At 42.1% G+C, this 18,155-nt stretch overlaps 1 protein-coding gene across 1 annotated transcript; it reads right to left on the bottom strand.

Moving 5' to 3' along the window:
• Positions 1-6,175: 6,175 nt before the first annotated feature.
• On the bottom strand, positions 6,176-12,132 carry AQP6 (aquaporin 6). Its single transcript, XM_020966088.2, has 4 exons — positions 11,499-12,132; positions 9,816-9,974; positions 9,309-9,389; positions 6,176-8,552 (listed from the first exon to the last, which is right to left on the bottom strand). Exons 1-4 carry the CDS (start codon positions 11,859-11,861, stop codon positions 8,358-8,360), a joined length of 798 nt encoding a protein of 265 aa, XP_020821747.1. The 5' UTR covers positions 11,862-12,132; the 3' UTR covers positions 6,176-8,357.
• Between the last annotated feature and the right edge of the window lie 6,023 nt (positions 12,133-18,155).

Genomic DNA, 18,155 nt, shown 5'->3' with positions numbered 1-18,155 from the left:
ATTCAGGAGGACCTGAGCTCAAATCTGGCCTCAGACACATAGCACTAGCTGTGTGACCCTGGGCAAGTCACTTAACTTCATTGCCTAGCCAAAAAAAAAAAAGTTAAAAGTCAAGTAATAGGCTGGGAAAATGAGCAAACAACAGAAAAAAAACTCAGGCTTTAGAAAGTTACTATGATGATGACAAGGAAGATCAAAACACACACTCAGAAGAAGACAAAGTCAAAGCTCCTACATCCAAAGCCTCCAAGAAAGATATGGATTAGTCTCAGGCCATGGAAGAGTTCAAAAAGGATTTTGAAAATCAAGTTAAGAGAGGTTAAGGAAAAGTTAGGAAGAGAAATGAGAGTGATGCAAGAAAATCATGAAAAACAAGTCAACTTGGTAATGGAGACACACAAAAAAAATACTGAAGAAAATAACACCTTAAAATAGTTTAGGCCAAATGGTAAAAGAGGTCCAAAAAGCCAATGAGGATAAGAATGCCTTAAAAAGCAGAACTGGTCAAATGGAAAAAGAGGTCCAAAAGCTCAATGAAGAAAATAATTCCCTTTTTTTAAAATATAAATTTATTTTTAGTTTTCAACATTTACTTCCACAAAATTTTGAGTTCCAAATTTTCACCCCATCTCCCTCCTCCCTCCACCCCAAGATGGAATGCATTCTGAATACCCCTTCCCATAGTCTGCCCTCTCTTCTATCTCCCCCCACCTTCTCTTATTCCCTTCCCCTTCTGTTTTCCTGTAGGGCAGGATAGACTTCTGTACCCCACTTCCTGTATTTCTTATTTCTCAGTTGCATAAGAAAACTTTTTTTTTTAAACATGTGTTTTTAAAACTTTTCTCCCTTCCTCCCTCCCCACCCACCCTCACTGAAAAGGCAAGCAACTCAATATAGGTTATACATGTGCAGTTATGCAAAACATTTCCATAGTAGACATGTTGTGAAAAACTAACTATTTCCCTTAATCCTATCCTGTCCCCCCATTTATTCTATTTCTTTTGGCCCTGTCACTCCTCAGAAGTACTTGCTTCTGATTATCCCCTTTCCCAATCTGCCCTCCTCTATCATCCCCCTGCTCTCTTGTCCCCTTCCCCCACTATTTTCCTGTAGGGTAAGACATTTCTATACCCAATTGAATGTGTATGTTATTCCCTCCTTAAGCCAAATCCTATGAGAATAAGGTTCATTCATGCCCTCTGACCTTCCCCATTTCCCCTCCACTGTAAGAGCCTTTTCTTTTCTGTTTTTTTTGTGAGATAATTTACCCTGTTCTACCTCTCCCTTTCTTCTTCTTCTAGTAAAATCTTCTCTCATCCCTTAATTTTATTCTCCAGATATGACCCCTTAATCTTCAACTCACTTTGTGCCCTCTACCTAAATATCTATATACATACATATAATTTTCCCCCTCCAACTACCCTAATACTGACAAAGGTCTCATGAGTTATAAATATCATCTTTCCATGCAGGAATGTGAACAGTTCAACCGTAATAAGTCTCTTAGGATTTTTCTTTCCTGTTTACCTCTTCATGTTCCACTTGAGTCTTGTGTTTGAAAGTCAAATTTTCTATTCAGCTCTAGTCTTTTCATCGAGAATGTTTGAAAGTCCTCTATTTCACTGAGTGACCATTTTTTCCTCTGAAGGATTATACTCAGTTTTGCTGGGTAGAGAAAATAATTCCTTAAAAATTAGAATGGAGCAAATGGAAACTAATGACTTTATGAGAAATTAAGAAACGATGAAACAAAACCAAAAGAATAAAAAAAAATAGAAGACAAAGTGAAATACCTCATTGGGAAAATGACTGACCTGGAAAATAGATAAAGGAGAGATAATTTTAAAATTATTGGACTAAGTAAAAGCCATGATCAAAAGACTAGACATCATCTTTCAAGAAATTATCAAGGAAAACTGCCTTGATATTCTAGAACCAGAGGGTAAAAGTGAAAGGATACACTGATCACCACCTGAAAGAGATCCCCAAATGAAAACTGCCAGGAATATTATAACCAGATTCCAGAGTATCCAGATCAAGGAGAAAATATTGCAAGCAGCCAGAAAGAAATAACACAAATAACACAGGATAACACAAGATTTAACAGCTTCTACATTAAAGGATCTTGGAATTAAAGGGCTTAGAATATGATATTCCAGAGGGCAAAGGAGCTAGGATTACAACCAAGAATCACCTGAGTATAATTCTTCAGGGGGGAAAAATGGCTATTCAATGAGATAGAGGACTTTCAAGCAATCTTGATGAAAAGACTAGAGCTGAATAGAAAATTTTACTTTCAAATACAAGACACAAGAGAAGCATATAAAGGTAAACAGGAAAGGGAAACCATAAGAGACTTAATAAGGTTAAACTGTTTGCATTCCTACATGGGAAGGGGATACTTGTAACTCATAAGAACTTTCTCATTATCAGAGCAGTTAGAAGGAACATATACAGACAGAAGGCACAGATGTGAGTTGAATGTGAAGGGATGATATCTAAAAAATAAAATTGAGGTGAGAGAGGAATGTACCGGGAGAAAAAGAAAGGGAGAGGTAGAATGGGGTAAATTATCTCACATAAAAGAGGCAAGAAAAAGTTTTTACAGTGGAGGGGAAGAGGGGGAGTGAATGAACCTTACTCATCAGAATTGGCTCAAAGGGGGAATAACCACGCACACTGAATTGCATATAGAAATCTATCTTACCATACAGGAAAGTAAGAAGAGAAGAGGATAAGAGAAGGTGGGGAGGTGATAGAAGGGAGGGCAGATTTGGGGAGGGGTAATCAGAAGCAAAACATTTTTGAGGAGGGGCAGGATGAAAACAATAGAATAAACGGGGGGATAGGATGGAAAGAAATGCAATTAGCAATAGTAAATGTGAAAAAAATTCTGAAGCAAGTTTCTCAGATACAGTTCTCATTTCTCAAACATAGAGGACTGAGTCAAATTTATAAAAATAAGAACCATTCCCCAATTGATAAATAATCAAAAGATATGATCAATTTTCAGATGAAGTAATCAAAGCTATTTATAGCCATATTAAAAAAAATAACTCACTATTGCTTGGAGAAATGCAAATTAAAACAATTCTGAGGTACTACCTTATACCTATTAGATTGGCTAATAGGACAGCAATGGTAAATGACAAATATTGGAGAGTATGTGGGAAAAATGAGATGTTAATGTACTGTTGGTGGAGCTGTGAACTGATTCAGCCATTCTGTAGAGCAATTTGGAACTATGCCCAAAGGGCTATAAAACCATGCATACCCTTTGACCTAGCAATACTGCTACTAGATCTGTATCCCAAAAGAGATGAAAAGCAAAACGGAAAAGGACCTACATGCACAAAAATATAGCAGCTCTTTTTGTGGTGGCAAAGAATTGGAAATTGAGGGGATGTCCATCCATTGGGGAATGGCTGAAAAAATTGTGTTATGTGATTTCTCTTGTATAAGAAATGATGAGCAGGATGCTCTCAGAAAAATCTGGAAAGATTTATATGAGCTGATGCAAAGTGAAATGTACTGTGTACAAAGTAACAACAATATTGCAAGCTAAGGACTTATGATGAAAAATGCTATCCATCCCCAGAGAAAGAATTGATGGTGTCTGAATACAGATTGAAGCCTACTTTTTTTTAACTTTATTTTTCTTGAAGTTTTTTTTTGTCTATGTTTTCTTGCACAACATGACTATTATGGAAATGTTTTGCATATAGTCATGCAAACACATACATACACATGTATAACCTATACCTAATTGCCTTCTCAGTGAGGTAGGGTAGGGAGGAAGGAACAGAATTTGGAACTCAAAGTTTTAAAAACAAATGTTAAAAATTGTTTTATATGTAACTGGGGAAAATAAAATACTAAATAAGACCATAAAAATGTAAGTAAAGTTGTCATTGCTTTGATTTTTCATTTACTGAACTCTGGTGAGGCCCCTCATTTCAAAAGAACCATGGCCTTGGCTGCATGTACTATTTTTCCATTTCTAATGTCTTCTGTGCTGTAGGCATGGTCCCTTTATACCCAGAGAAAGAAGGCTAAAGTTGGGTTTATGCCTGGCAGTTGGGAAAAAAAATTGGGTCCTGGAACCATACCTGGGCCAAACTGCTTCATTTTTCTAGGTCTTAGTTTGCTCACCTATGTAAAATAAAGGAGTTGGGCAAGATGATCTCTGAGATCCCTTTCAGCCCTGAATCTGCAGTCATTTGCCTGTACTACAGAAATCATCAGCATAGAAAACTAATTGTATTAATCACCATGGCACCCGTTCCAAATCCAATCCCTTCCCCTCCTCCTCACCAGTTGAGTTATGAATTGCAATTGCAGATGGCTCTGCTGATTGAAGGCAACACTCAGCAGGGAGAGGGGGCATATCAGATTACACACCATTAATTAAAAACTTCCCCTGATGAAAGGAGGGAGGGCACAAAAAGGACCGAGGCATCTGGGGAGCTTAGTCCTCTATAAGCCTGGCACCACCTTTCTAGGAATGCTTGTTAAATCAGTCCTTTTCCTTCAACAATGGCTATGGAACATTAAGATGAGAAGGGACCTTGAGTTGTCTCATCCAGCTCCCTGCTTCCTGTATTTCTCCCAACAGCTCAAGCAGACAGTTTAGTCTCCAGAGAAGACTGCATAATCTTTGGTTACCTATCCCATTGATCCTTCCTTAAAAGCTATAGCAGGTAGAATGGAGGAATGAGTCTAGCCTAAATCCTGCTGTATTTTGTCTGTTACCACTTGTGTTTCATTAGTGAATTAGAAAACTTTGAAGAAAAAAAAAACTGGAAAAATTACTTCTTTTGAATGATCCCATTGGGAACTGGAGAAAAGGGTATGATGTCCCCTCTCACCTCCCACGCTCTTCCAAACTCCAGTATGGAATTCACAGCTATCGTTTTGACTTTGGTGGATTAATTAATTAGGTCCCCCAATTACCTTTAAGATTTTTTTTTGCATTAAGTTGTGGTATGTGATTATAATGGAATGTTATTGTGCTATAAGAAATGACGAGCAGGATGAGTTTTTTTTGAATTTGTTTGTTTTATTAATTTCTTTTGATTTATCAACAGTCACTTCTATAAGCTTTTGAGTTTTAAATTTTCTCCCCCTCTCTTTCTGCCTCCCTCCCCATGATGGCGCATAATCTGATATCGGCTATACATATACATTCCAATTAAACATATTTTCACGTTAGTCATGTTGTAAGGAAGAATTAGAACCAACAGGAAGAACCACAAGAAAGAGAAAACAAAACAAAACAAGAAAAAAATAGCAAATAGTGTGCTTTGATCTGCATTCAAGCTCCACAGTTCTTTCTTTGGATATGGATAGCATTTTCCATCATGAGACCTTTGGAGATGTCTTAGATCCCTGCATTGCTGAGAAGGGCTAAGTCTATCAACGTTAGTCATCATACAACGTGGCTGTTCCTGTGTACAGCGTTCTTCTGGTTCTGCTCACTTCACTCAGCATCAGTCCATGCAAGTCTTTCCAGGTTTTTCTGAAGTCTGCCTGCTCATCATTTCTTATAGCACAATAGTTTTCCATTACATTCATATACCACAACTTGTTCAGCCATTCCCCAATTGATGGATATCCTCTCAAATTCCAATTCTTTGCCACCATAAAAAGCTGCTATAAATATTTTTATACATATGGGTCCTTTCCCCCATTTTTATGACCTCTTTGGGATGCAGACCTAGAAGTGGTATGGCTGGGTCAAAAGGTATGCACATTTTTATAGCCCTTTGGGAATAGTTCCAAATTCCTCTCCAAAATGCCAACCTATAGTCTTCCACCTCTACTGAGAGGAGGAAAAGTGATTCCATCAGGGTTTTTAGAGGTACCTATTATTTCCAGTCTTCTGGGTGATCTGGTTCCATACTCAGTCCTCAATTCATGATCTTCCTTTCCTCCCCAGCATCTGTAGTATGTGTGTGTGTGTGTGTGTGTGTGTGTGTGTGTGTGTGTGTGAGGGGGTGGAGACATATGGAGCCTTGATCTCCCTCCCAGGTTCCAGACTGGGATTTGCAATTGCGTATTGGACATGTCCATCTGAATATCCTGTAAGGACCTGAAGCTCCATATGTTAGAGACAGATTTAGAATGAAAGATAGGTAATATAGCGAGACACCAACAGCACCACACAATGGGAGCACAAGGAGGGATATTTTTTTAATATTTAAAAAGTGGCCATTTTTTTGATGGCAGCAAATTTCACTTTATGGCATACAGTATTTGTTTTGTGACAAAGCCATGTTACAAGTGAAAGCTTGAGGGCCTACCATTTTACAACTTTGCCCCAGGAGCCACAAATAGTTTGTCTTCCTGGCCCTAACCCAGACCTACTTCTGACTTCCTTTATCAATGTACCCATCACCCAGGAGATTTATTCTAGCTACAATCTTCTAGGGGAGGTTAGTGACAGGCTATCTTCTCTTTTTCCTACTCTCCCTCAAATTCCCACCCCCCACATTGAAATCTACCTTCACATTAGGGCAGTACAGAAGCCCTCTCCCTGAATAAGGATCCCCCAAGATTCTCTTGGCCGGGGCTCATTCTTTTGACACATTGCCACTAGATTCAGTGTCTTCTTTGAAACTTCCTTCTCTTACTACATATAATGAGCTAGTTACTAGATCCTGTCAGTTCTACATGGAAAGTATCTAACATGAGTTCCTATTCCTGTGGCCACTGCCTTAGTACATTACCACTTACCTAGATCATGGCAATATCTTCCTAACTGGTCCCCATGGCCTCAATTCTCTCTCTTTTCCAATCATCTTTCTGCCACCCCCAATCCCCTCTGGCTTCAGACTGGCATTCTAGCTCTGGCCCTGGGGCCCTGGGCTTCTGATTAGGTAGAGTTTGCTATATGTGGCATGCCCCACCCCATCACATTGCCCCAATCCTGCCAAACAAACCCACATATTCTTCCTGACCCTTTTCCACCTATAGTTCTGAAAACAGTAATTAAATCATCGCTGTCATTCCTGGAAATAACTGTCAAACAATGGCCCTGTAACTACTCTTACCATCTCTCTACTTTCCCAAACAAAATCATCCCTCCCTGGCAACTACTTCCCTTATATATGTTATTTTCCTCTTTTAGAATATAAGCTCTTTGAGAGCAGAGACTTATCTTGCTTTTTGTATCTGTATCCTCCAGCAGTGCTAAGGCATAGTGCCTAGCAGGGAATAAGCCTTTACTTTTATGAATATATAAATATATAAGCTTTTTCTTTCATTCATTCATTTCATTAATTCATAGCTGCCCCAGGAATCTTGCCAAATTTTTGCTCAAAACACTGCTTTGCCATCCAAGGCCCTTCTTAGTCTCATGCCACCCAGCTTTTTAGCCTAATTTTGTACTGTTCCCCACAATATATATTCTATGTTCCAGATACACGAAACTACTTGCTATTCCCTAGACATGATCCTGGGCTTTTATAGAGCCAAACTTTATGGTTTGTACTTTATTCCTGAAATGCCACTTCTATTGAATTTCTACCCATCCTCTGAGTTCCAGTTCAAATACTACCTTTTCCATAAATGTTTCCTTGATCCCTTTACAAAAGTGGGAAGTGATCCATTCCTGAATCTCATATAGCCCTAATACCTTTCCTATACTTTAGTCTTGTTCTATTCTGTATTACAGTTAGCTCCATTTTTTTGGGAGGGGCAAGGCAATCAGGGTTAAGTGACTTGCCCAGAGTCACACAGCTATTAAGTGTTATGTGTCTGAGGCTGGATTTGAACTCAGGTCTCCTGAATCCAGGGCTGGTGCTCTATCCACTGTGTTACCTAGCTGTCCCACCTCTATTTTTTTTAACAGCCTCTACTAGACTAAGCTTTTTTTGAGAGTAGAAATTATATCTTATTGATCTTTTTAACTTCCCCATTGACTAGCACAAATCTTGTGCACAGTAAATGCTAAATGCAAATTTGTTACATTGAATTAATTCGAAAGTCTGGACCTCCCCTTGGTTCTAGGTCAAGTGGTGGCAGTAAGCGGACGTGGTTACCTTGCTTCTCCCAGAGACTAAGAGATGAAGGCGATCCAGACCCACTCTGGGGCTTTATTCTGGCTAGAATTTTCTGGGAGGGTTAGTGACAATTTTTCTCCTCTTTTCCCTTTCTTCCCTCACCCCCATCCCTTGAAACTCACTTCCACATCAGGGCAGGACACAAGCCCTCTCCCTGACTAAGGTGCCCCAAATGTCCTTGGCCAGGTGCTCACTGCATTTGACATGCTGCCACTGCCCCTAAACAGTCTTGTCTGACACTTTGTAATCCTGTTCCACCCACCACTGTGGGGTACAGACTGGATTTTAAGAACTCTATACCAAGTTGGGTAGCTCAGTGCCTCCTGAAGTGGGCTGTGGGCCATTCTTGTGAGGTGCCACCTCCTCAGCTTCTGTGGTGCCTGTTAAAATGGCCAGTCTCTGAGCCAGAGTCTTGGTGTCTGGGAACAAGATGAAGTTGTAGATCAGAGATGCCAGGATAGCTCCTGTCAGTGGTCCTACCCAGAAGATCTACAGGCACAAAGAAAAATAGATCCATAAGCCTGTGAGCCATCCAGGGAATGAGGATGGCTCTCAGCTCCCATCTCCTCTATGACTGACCTGCTCCTAAGTTCCCAACAATCTTCAAGCTTCCCTATAGGTGAGACATCCCTGTAGAATCCAAGACCCAGGGTAGAAAACTCAAGTGCCCCGGTTCCTAATCTAGTGAACGTTCTCCAAGGCTCACCATGTGGATAGAAGAGCCTTCCCTCAAGTGTAAGAAAGGAGGAGGCACAGGGCACAAGAATAAGTGGTTGGATTTGGGGGTGTCATTTTCCCTACTAGTTCTTCCATCCTCCCTCCAACTCTACAGCCAAGAATTTAAGTTATTCTGTTTCTGTATCTGGTTATTTGTCTCTGGCTCTTCCTCTTTAAATTTTGAAATCAGTCTGGCTGGAGAAGCTGGATAAGGAAACAGCTAGGTGTTTGAAGCTATAAATCAGAGGCAAAAAGAGGCTCAAGTACTTGCTCATCTTGTCCACTTCCCAGCAGGCCCAACCTAGGTCAGGGGCCAAAGGCCTGGGGGTTGGCCAACCAGGAAAGCCTGCCTCCTTTGGGAAACCTTTGGCTTTCTCCTAGGACCAAAGGAAGTGAGACAAAGCCTTCATGTGCTTTGTTTCTCCCTTTCTGTTTCCAGTTTCCCTAGTAAACCCCTGGGTTAGCTGAACTCCTTCCCCTTCCACTTGCCCTCTTTGGGTCATTTGCTTCCCAGGCCCAGGAACTCACCCAATGGACAGAGAACTTGCCAACAATGACAGCTGGGCCGAAGGAGCGAGCTGGGTTCATGGAACAGCCAGTGAAATAGATCTTTGAGAAGTCAAGGATGGTGAGGAGGGCATGAAGTGGAGGTAGAATGAGGAGATAAGGTTCACAGGAGGCTAGACTGAGGAAAATTTGTCACCACCCCACACCCTCTCCTCATCCTTCTTTCAATGGGCAACTGAGCCATAGTGTGGGTGCTGTTGAGCTCATCCTGTTACCCAAATCATCTATTCTTTGGTAGCAGAGGGGATTGTAACTATTGGAAATCTGAGTGCAAGAGACCAGCTTGAGGTGGATGGGATAATTCCTGAGACTTAAATGATCTTTTCCTGGATCTCTCCAGCTTTCTGTGTCTCTAATCATTCCCCCCAACCCCCAGCCAAAGAAAGCTAGTATCAGACAAAGTACAAAGGGTCTTTCTCTCTTTCCCTTTCCTCTTTTCCTGTCCCCTTTAGCGGTGAATCATCTTACCCCAATTAGGTGGCCCAAAGCCACAGAGAGCCCAATTATGGCAGCCGGAGACCCTGGGGTCTGGCGGCTGTCAGTAGAAGCCAGGACACAGAGCACCAGCTGTAGGGTCAGCACCAACTCCACTGCGACAGCCTGGCCTGAGGAAACGCTGCCCCGGACCTGAGGAGACAGAGTGCCCAGGGTGCTTGTTCACACACACATTCCCCCCCAGCTGTCTGTCAATACCCATATTCGTATGCATTGTATATATGTGGATCAAATGAGATATTACTATCTTGTGTTATTACTTACTATCTCATGTGTTGCTCTGAAGGTTCAGGGAAGCGAGAGACCCAAGTGGGGGAGGAAATAGGAGTCATATATCACTTCACACTATGATGTAGCAGAATAAATAAAGACACAGGAGACAGGTGGCTGAGGGCTTAGTCCTAGCTCTGTTCCTGATTCCATTGTGTAACATTAGGCAAGTCAGATAATTTCTTCCTTAGCCTCAGTTTCCTCAACTCTACAATGGAGATAGCATTCTTAAAGCATGAATAAAGCCGAATGGGACTTTATCCTTCTAAGGGAAGGTAGAATATAGTCACCCACTAGGATACATCTTCCCATCTTCCCTAGTGTTTACCACTTCCCCTCACCTCCAATCTGTCCACCAGGAGCAGAGAAGGTAACTGAGAACCAGAGAAAAGTAGCCATTTGCTCAAAGTTGCGTAGTTGATTCTTGTTGGAACTGGACTCTGCCTGCCTCACAGGCTTGTTTTGAGGATTAAATAAACTGATAGGCATGAAAGTTCATTCGATGTACAAATAGAAGGTGATTTATTCTCATCTCTATCCCCAATATCCTCCAAGCCACCACAGGCTATTCTGGGCCCAAAAAGGTCCCAGTTTGGGTTTGGAGGAACAGGTCTAGGAAGGGAGATGGGTTCCAGATAAGTTGGGGATCTGAGTTTGGAGAGGTCATTAAGGGGAATTATAGTTGACAAAAGAAAGGAGTTTGGGGCAATAGGTAGAGAGGGAGGCTTGGAGAAAGGAAAGGACGGAAGTTTGTACAGTGAGGGACATTAAGGCAGACAGGTACTGACAAGAACTGGGAAAATAGGGTGGGAAGGGGAGAGAAAGATCAGGAGAGAAAGCAGATTTGAATAAGGGAAAAGCATGAGACTAAGCAGTACAATGGGGAAGGGTCTCCAATACTCCCCAATCTTTCTTCCATATCCCTGGTCTTTTTGCCCCCTTTCTCTTCCCTTATATCATTCTCCATGTTTCTCTTTAATAGAAATTCTCCCAATTTCCCATCCTCTCCTTTCCTATCCCCCAACCCCATGTCTTCATCATTGTATCTCCTACAAGGTCAACTTAGTCTAGGATCTTATACAAACATTCCACTCAACAAATATTTACCTCTCTAGGCCTCAAGTTTCATCATCTGTAAAATGAGGGATTTGTATCAGACGACTTCTAAGATCCCTCCCATAACTTAAATTCTTTTATCCTATGATTACATAATTGGTTATGATAATCAGATGATTTGATCTTTGTTCCCCTCCCTTATCCCCATTAAGTTTCCTGGATGGTTCCTTTCCCACCCCCACCCACCTCCTTCTGCCATGTATGTCTCAGCTCCCTTACCCCTGTATATTCCTGTTCCTTATTCCCTCATCCCCTTGATGAGGTACCTACCACATTCACTCCGAGGCTTTCTCGTATGTCCCCTGGAATGACTCCATAAAGCAGAGCAGCTCCTGTAATGGCCCCCGCCAACTGGGCTACCACATAGGCCATGGCTCTTGGCAGGGAAATATTGGAGCCCACCAGGAAAGCCAGGGTCACAGCTGGGTTGACATGGGCCCCACTCACCTTCCAAGTGACTTGTATGGCCATGGCTGTAGCCAGATTGAAAGTGATAGCCACTTGGAGCACAGAAGGCATTGCTGAGGGCCAGCGCAAGACCGAGCCCACTCCAAAGAATACATAAAGCCCTGTTGCCAGGAATTCAGCAAACAGTGCCCGGCTAATCGCTGCCCAGAGCCTGCAGACCAACATCCTCACCCTGAGCAGATGGTCTCTGCCTCACTTCCCTCGCCTTTTTCCTACCTTAATGCCTCTGTCTCACTTTCTCAAGGTCCTCACCCTATTCTTTTTTCTTCCTATCTCTCACTTTTTTCACTGTGTCTCTATGTCTCTTCTGCCTTTATCCAGTTTTTTTCTAGTTCTTCCTCTTCCTGTGTCTCTCCTTGTTCTCTGTCCTGCTTGGCTTCTGATTTAGTTTCTCTGTCTTCCTTGTTCTCTGTGTCTAACTGTCTGTCTCCCTTCGGTGGAATGTTCTAGTCAGACTGGCTGGGATCTGGGTGACTGTTCTTTATACTTATGGAAAGTCAAGTGTGGTATGCACATAACTGCCCCTCCCCAGTAGGCTCACCTGATCCTGGGGCCTGTCAGAATTACAGGTCAGGTCCAGAACACTGAGACCAAACTCAGCTCAAGTTTCTTTTAGACTTAATTGAACTCAGGTGGGTTTGGAATCCTGCAGGGCAGGAAATTCCTACCCCCTACAGGGGGGTAGGATGTGGAACCTGGGCATGGGTAGAAGAGTAAAGTGAATTTTGAGCATGCAATATCTATACAAATTATTATACAAATGAATACTATGTTTTCTGAGCCAACCTTATAGAACTGAAGGAGTGGAGTGGGAGTGAACAGGAGGCTGGGAAGATGGCATCTAGGATTATATGTAAAAGGAAGAGAGACGTGGGTGTTGGTAGAGACACTTGATTCAGGAGGCTGCCCCAGGAAGGCTTTGAAGCTCCCTCTCTCCTTCCTCAATTCTTCTCTCCTGTCCTACCCAAGAATGTGCCTGGATAGAAGGAGAAATGTAGAAGGGGTCAATTCACTTATCCTGAGACAGTGGTAGGAATGCATATGGGAGGGAAAAGAGTTCCTTATCTTTGACTCTTGGTTCCCTGGGTTCCTTCAAATCCCAGCCAAAATAGAGTACCCGGCACATCGTAGGTGATTGTTAAATGTTTATTGACTGACTGAAGTTTGGAGGGGACATTGAAGGTCATGAGTACTTTGCTCTACCTAACCTGCTTCCCTCTTGGCATCCAGCCATCTCCAAACAGATTATTATGGGTTTTTATCCCACTGGCAATGCGACAAGGTCCTGTGCCTGCTGAGGTCAGGTGGGCAGTTGACTGCTCTTTATCCCACCTCAATTGTCCCCACTCCTATTAACTCTAATATTTAATGAGCCCCAGCACCCTCTGCAAGGTCCAGAGCCTACTTGATACTCATGGGATGGTAGCTAAGATGCCACTCTTGGTGGTCCACATGTACCTTTCTCCCTAGCCAGACTGGTTAGTTGTACAATTGTTGAGTCTACATAGAGGTGAATTTTCTGACTCTTCTCCTGATTGGTTGAGGAATTGAGCTTGTGCTGGAATTGGTAGAATCTGGGTAAGACAGTATGGCTAGAAAGCTACCCCATGGAAGAGCTCTCTGATTAAGGTTGAAGCAGTAGAGCTCAGAAAAGGGTGAGACAGAGAGGAAATGATAGGAGGGAGAGTTGAGTATCTCATTCTTGACCTTCATGTGTAGATCTTGCTAGGAAAGTGGAGACCAAATACTGGGGAAAGTGAGAGAGACAGAAAAACAGAGAGAGACAGACAGACAGAGAGAAAGAAAGGAGAGAGTGAGAGAGAGAGAAAGGAGAGAGTAAGAAAGACATAGAGAGGGAGAAAGGAGAGAGAGACAGGAGAGAGAGAGAGACAGAGAGAAAGGAGAGAGAGAGACAGAGAAAGAGAGACAGAGACAGAGAGAGATAGAGGGGAGAGACATACACAGAGAGAAAGAAGAGAGGAGGGAGAGAGAGAAAGAAGAGAGTAAGCAAGAGAGAAAGGAGAGAGAGAGAGAGAGTGTGTGTGTGTGTGTGTGAGACAGAGAGAGAGAGAGAGAGAGAGAGAGAGAGAGAGAGAGAGAGAGAGAGAGAGAGAGGCACACACAAAGACAGAGAGAAAGGAGAGAGTAAGTGAGAGAGACACAGAGAGAGACGGAGAAAGGAGAGAGGGAGAGAGAGAGAGAGAGAGAGAGAAGAGAGAGAGAGAGAGAGAGGAGACGCAGAGAGAGAGAGGAGACACAGAGAGAAAGATGAGAGAGAAGAGAGAGAGGGAGAAAGAGAGAAGTGAGAGGAGGGAGGGAGAGAAAGGAGTGACAGAGTAAGCGAGAGAGACACACAGAGAGAAGGAGAGAGAAAAATGAGAGAGAACATGTGTTTGGGCACTTACAAGTGTAGTTGTGTGGCCATGCATGTTCAAGATGCATCTGAGGGAGCCTGAGTCACTTAAACATACATTTGGTCATTTGTGTATATGTGTGAATGCTGGTAACCATGCATAATGTGTGGTTTATGTGTTCTTGTGTCTCTGAGTCTGTGTGCATTTTTAACTGCCTGTGACCATATTTATGCATATATGAACACATTTGTGTGCATGACAAGTGAATATGCGTGTATGATTTACATCAGTGTTTAGTAGATGTGCTCATAAGCTTATGTTTCTTTTTCTAGGGAAAGGGTTTGTGTTCATATATGCTTGTGTGAGAGCATGCAGTCCTATTGGTATGGATCTAAGTTTGTATTTGTGAATCGTGTGTGTACTGATTTCATCCCCTCTTGCCTTCTCCAGTAGATTGCCCCCACCATCATCGTCTCTCTCTATCCATCCTTCAGTCTTTATATCCACTTAGCACCTACGCACACACTCCAACTTTCCCCCATCTTTAAAAACTTTTCACTGACTTCCTCATTAGCTGTTATCCTCCCCGTTTTCCCAGCCAGACTCCTTGAAAAAGCTATCTACTCCTATTGCTTCTGTTTCCTCTCCTTTCACACTCTGTACTTTGGCTTCTGACTTCATCTTCAATGGAAACTGATCTCTGTAAAGTTACCAATGATTTCTTAATTGCCAAATCTAATGGCCTTTTCTTAATCCTTAGCCTTCTTTAAAATACACACACACACACACACACACACACACACACATGCACACACACAGATATAGTTAAATATTTCCAAATTTACAAGTAAAATTTTTTTAAGATTCATTTTAAAAAATTTTGAGCTTCAAATTCTCTCCCTCCCTCCTGCCCTTCCCCCACTCATTAAGAAAGCAAGCAATATGATAATCAATTACACTGTGAAGGCATGCAAAACATTTTCATATTAGCCATGTTGCAGAAGAAACATACACACACATGGAAAAGGAAGTTGAGCAAGTATGCTTCAATCTTCACTCAGCTCATCAGTTCTCTCTCTGGAAGTGGAGAGCATTTTTCATCATGGGTCCTTTGGAATTGTCTTGGATCATTGTCTTGATCAGAATAGCTAATCTTTAGCCTTCCTGACCTCTGTAGCATTTGACACTGTTGACCCCCCTCTCCTGTATACTCTTTCCTCTGGGTTTTTGGTACACTGCTCTTCCCTGGTTCTTCTCTCCCTGCTTGATAGATCCTTTTCATCATCCATGTCATGCCTTAGGGCCCTGCTGTTCTGACTGATGACTGTCCCACCTAACACACTATTTCAGGCAGGCTCAGCCACACTTTACTTAACTCTCTACTTCCAGGCCATCTTCTCTCCTGATGCACCCCTCTTCTCCACTTCTCTGAGCCCCCTCTACTCTCCAGTTATGGAACCATCTTCTGATCAACTCAGCCATTGTTCCTAGAAGGAGTTTATGAATCTACCCGCCTATTGCCTTACTCACTATCTCTTTGATTTTCAAGACCAAAATACCCCTTCCTATCTGTGTCATCTTCCATTGTTAGAATAGTACTTGGAAGGAGTGCTTAATGCATAATAAGTGCTTAATAAATGCTTTTAAAAATTTATTCATCGAGCCATTAAATATGAGTATACTCTAAGCCTCTGTTCTGAGCCCCTTCTCTATTTTTCACAGGGGGATATGAACAGTTCCTGTGGTTTCAATGATCATCTCTGAGCTGAATCTATTAAGATAAAAATCAATGGGGATAAATGTAAAGTCTTGCTCTTAGGTACAAAAAAAAAACCCCAACAGCTTCACAAATGTAAGATGGAGGCAGAATGGATAGACAACAGTTGTTCTAAAAAGGATCTGAGAATCTTAGAGGACTGCAAAAGTTCAACAGTAGACAATAGTGTAATGGGGCAGCCAAAAAAGCTTATGTAATCTTAGGAGGGTCATGGCTTCCAGGAACATGGAGGTGACGATCTCACTGTGCTCTCTGTTCTTGTCTGACCTCATCGGGTGCATTATGTTCAGTTCGGGGCACCCTGGTTTAAGAGAGATTTAAGAGGGGCAGCTAGATGGTACAGTGGATAGAGCACTGGTCCTGGAGTCAGGAGGACTTGAATTCAAATCCAGATTAAGACACTTGACGCTTACTAGCTTATGCTAGTCACTAGTATGACCTTGGGCAAGTCACTAAACCCTGATTGCCTTTAAGAAAAAAAAAGGGAGACTTAAGGGCCACATTGATGGTGAAGGGCTTTGTGTTCATGACTTGAGGATCAACAGAAAGATCTGCGCATGTTTAGCTTGGAGAAAAGAAGACAGATAGAACATGGCAACTGTGTTAAAGTATTTGGGGGCTGCTAGCTGGTGCAGTGGATAGAGCACCGGCCCTGAAGTCAGGAGGATCTGAGTTCAAATCTAACCTCAGACCAAACACTTGACACTTACTAGCTGTGTGACCCTGGTCAAGTCACTTGACCTGAATTGCTTTAAATATATATATATATATAAATAAAATATAATATATAATATATAAACACATATTTATATAATATATACATTATATAAATATATAATATATAAATATAAATTAAATATAATATATAACATATAAAATATAATATGTATAATATATATATATATATATATATTAGGAGCAACACGTGGAAGTAGCAGAGAAGTGAATTTAAGCTTGATGTCAAGAAAAACTCTCTGGCAACTAAAGCTATCCCCAAATGGAATGTCTTGCCTCTAGATTTGGTGGATTTCCTCTCCACAGAGGTCTTCTGGCCAAGCTGGATCACCAGCTGTCAGGGATATCTTTTTTTTTTAAATCTTTTTGTGAGGCAATTGGGTTAAGTGACTTGACCAGGGTCACACAGCCAGTAAGTGTCTGAGGCTGAGTTTGAATTCATGTCCTCCTAACTCCAGGGCCAGTGCCCTATATACACTGTGCCACCTAGCTGCCCCTCCAATGTTGATTTTCCTAAAGCTCAGGTCTCAATCCATCATTTTTTCCCCCCCCGCACTCAATCAATTCTAGTGGCTCCCTATTACATCTAGGATCAACTATAAACATGTCTGGTTGCTACAACCTGGCCTCTTTTTACTCATTATTCTCCTCCACAAACTTCATGGTCCAACCACACATCCAGTTTGCAGTTCCTCTATCTCCCATCTTCTTACCTTTGTATTGGCTATTTCCCATGCCTGGAACGCTTCCCCTAATCATCTAAGAGGCAGCTGGCAGCAAAGTGGGTAGAGTACTAGGCCTGGAGTCAGGAAGATCTTGAGTTCAAATCTGGCCTCCGACACTTACTAGCTGTGTGAGCTTGGGTAAGTCATTTAACTGCTGTTTGCCTCAGTTTCCTCTACTGTAAAATGGAGATAATAATAAGACCTACCTCCTAAGTTTGTTGTGAGGATCAGGTGAGGTAATAATAGTAAAGCACTTAGCCCAGTGCCTAGCACTTAGTAGGTGCTTAATAAATGCTTTGTTCCCTTCCTCTTCTGTGCTAAGCCTTCCCTGATCCCTTCAGTTGCTCTAACCTCCTTCCTAAAACTATCTTGTATTTCTTTCATATGTGTCTGTGCATACTTCAGGATGTAGTGAGGAGTGAGGTCATCATCAGTTTGGAGAGCACTCCACAGAGCATGTGTAGTACCAGCCTGGGCCCTAGCAACTTGTGCCCAGGCATGCTGCTCTGGAGGATCACAAGGTTTTTGGTTGGCCTCCATGAGCTGCCTGCCCGCTATGATAGAGGGCTACATCAAAAAATGATTGACCACCAAGCCACTCAGCCAAAGCTGCTCATTCAGTAGACTTTCGAGGGAGAAATAACTCACGCTCTTGCTCTGTTCCAAATATATGGCTTGAGATTCGGGCAGCTTTGGTGGCTATGAACACGTGTCGGTGAGATGTATGCTTGTCTAGGTGAGCTGGAGACTGAATTTCAATTTTCTGGATGCCTCTTCTGCCTTTTAACTTATAATTACTGTTATAATCTACTGGGAGGCTGCCTACCAAACCTCATCAGAACGTAAAGCAGTTTTCAGGACGACTAAT

This window comes from Phascolarctos cinereus, unplaced genomic scaffold (genome assembly GCF_003287225.1).
Source record: "Phascolarctos cinereus isolate Bilbo 61053 unplaced genomic scaffold, phaCin_HiC Scaffold_1;HRSCAF=81, whole genome shotgun sequence".
NCBI lineage: Eukaryota > Metazoa > Chordata > Mammalia > Diprotodontia > Phascolarctidae > Phascolarctos > Phascolarctos cinereus.
This window is presented reverse-complemented; position numbering and strand designations above follow the sequence as displayed.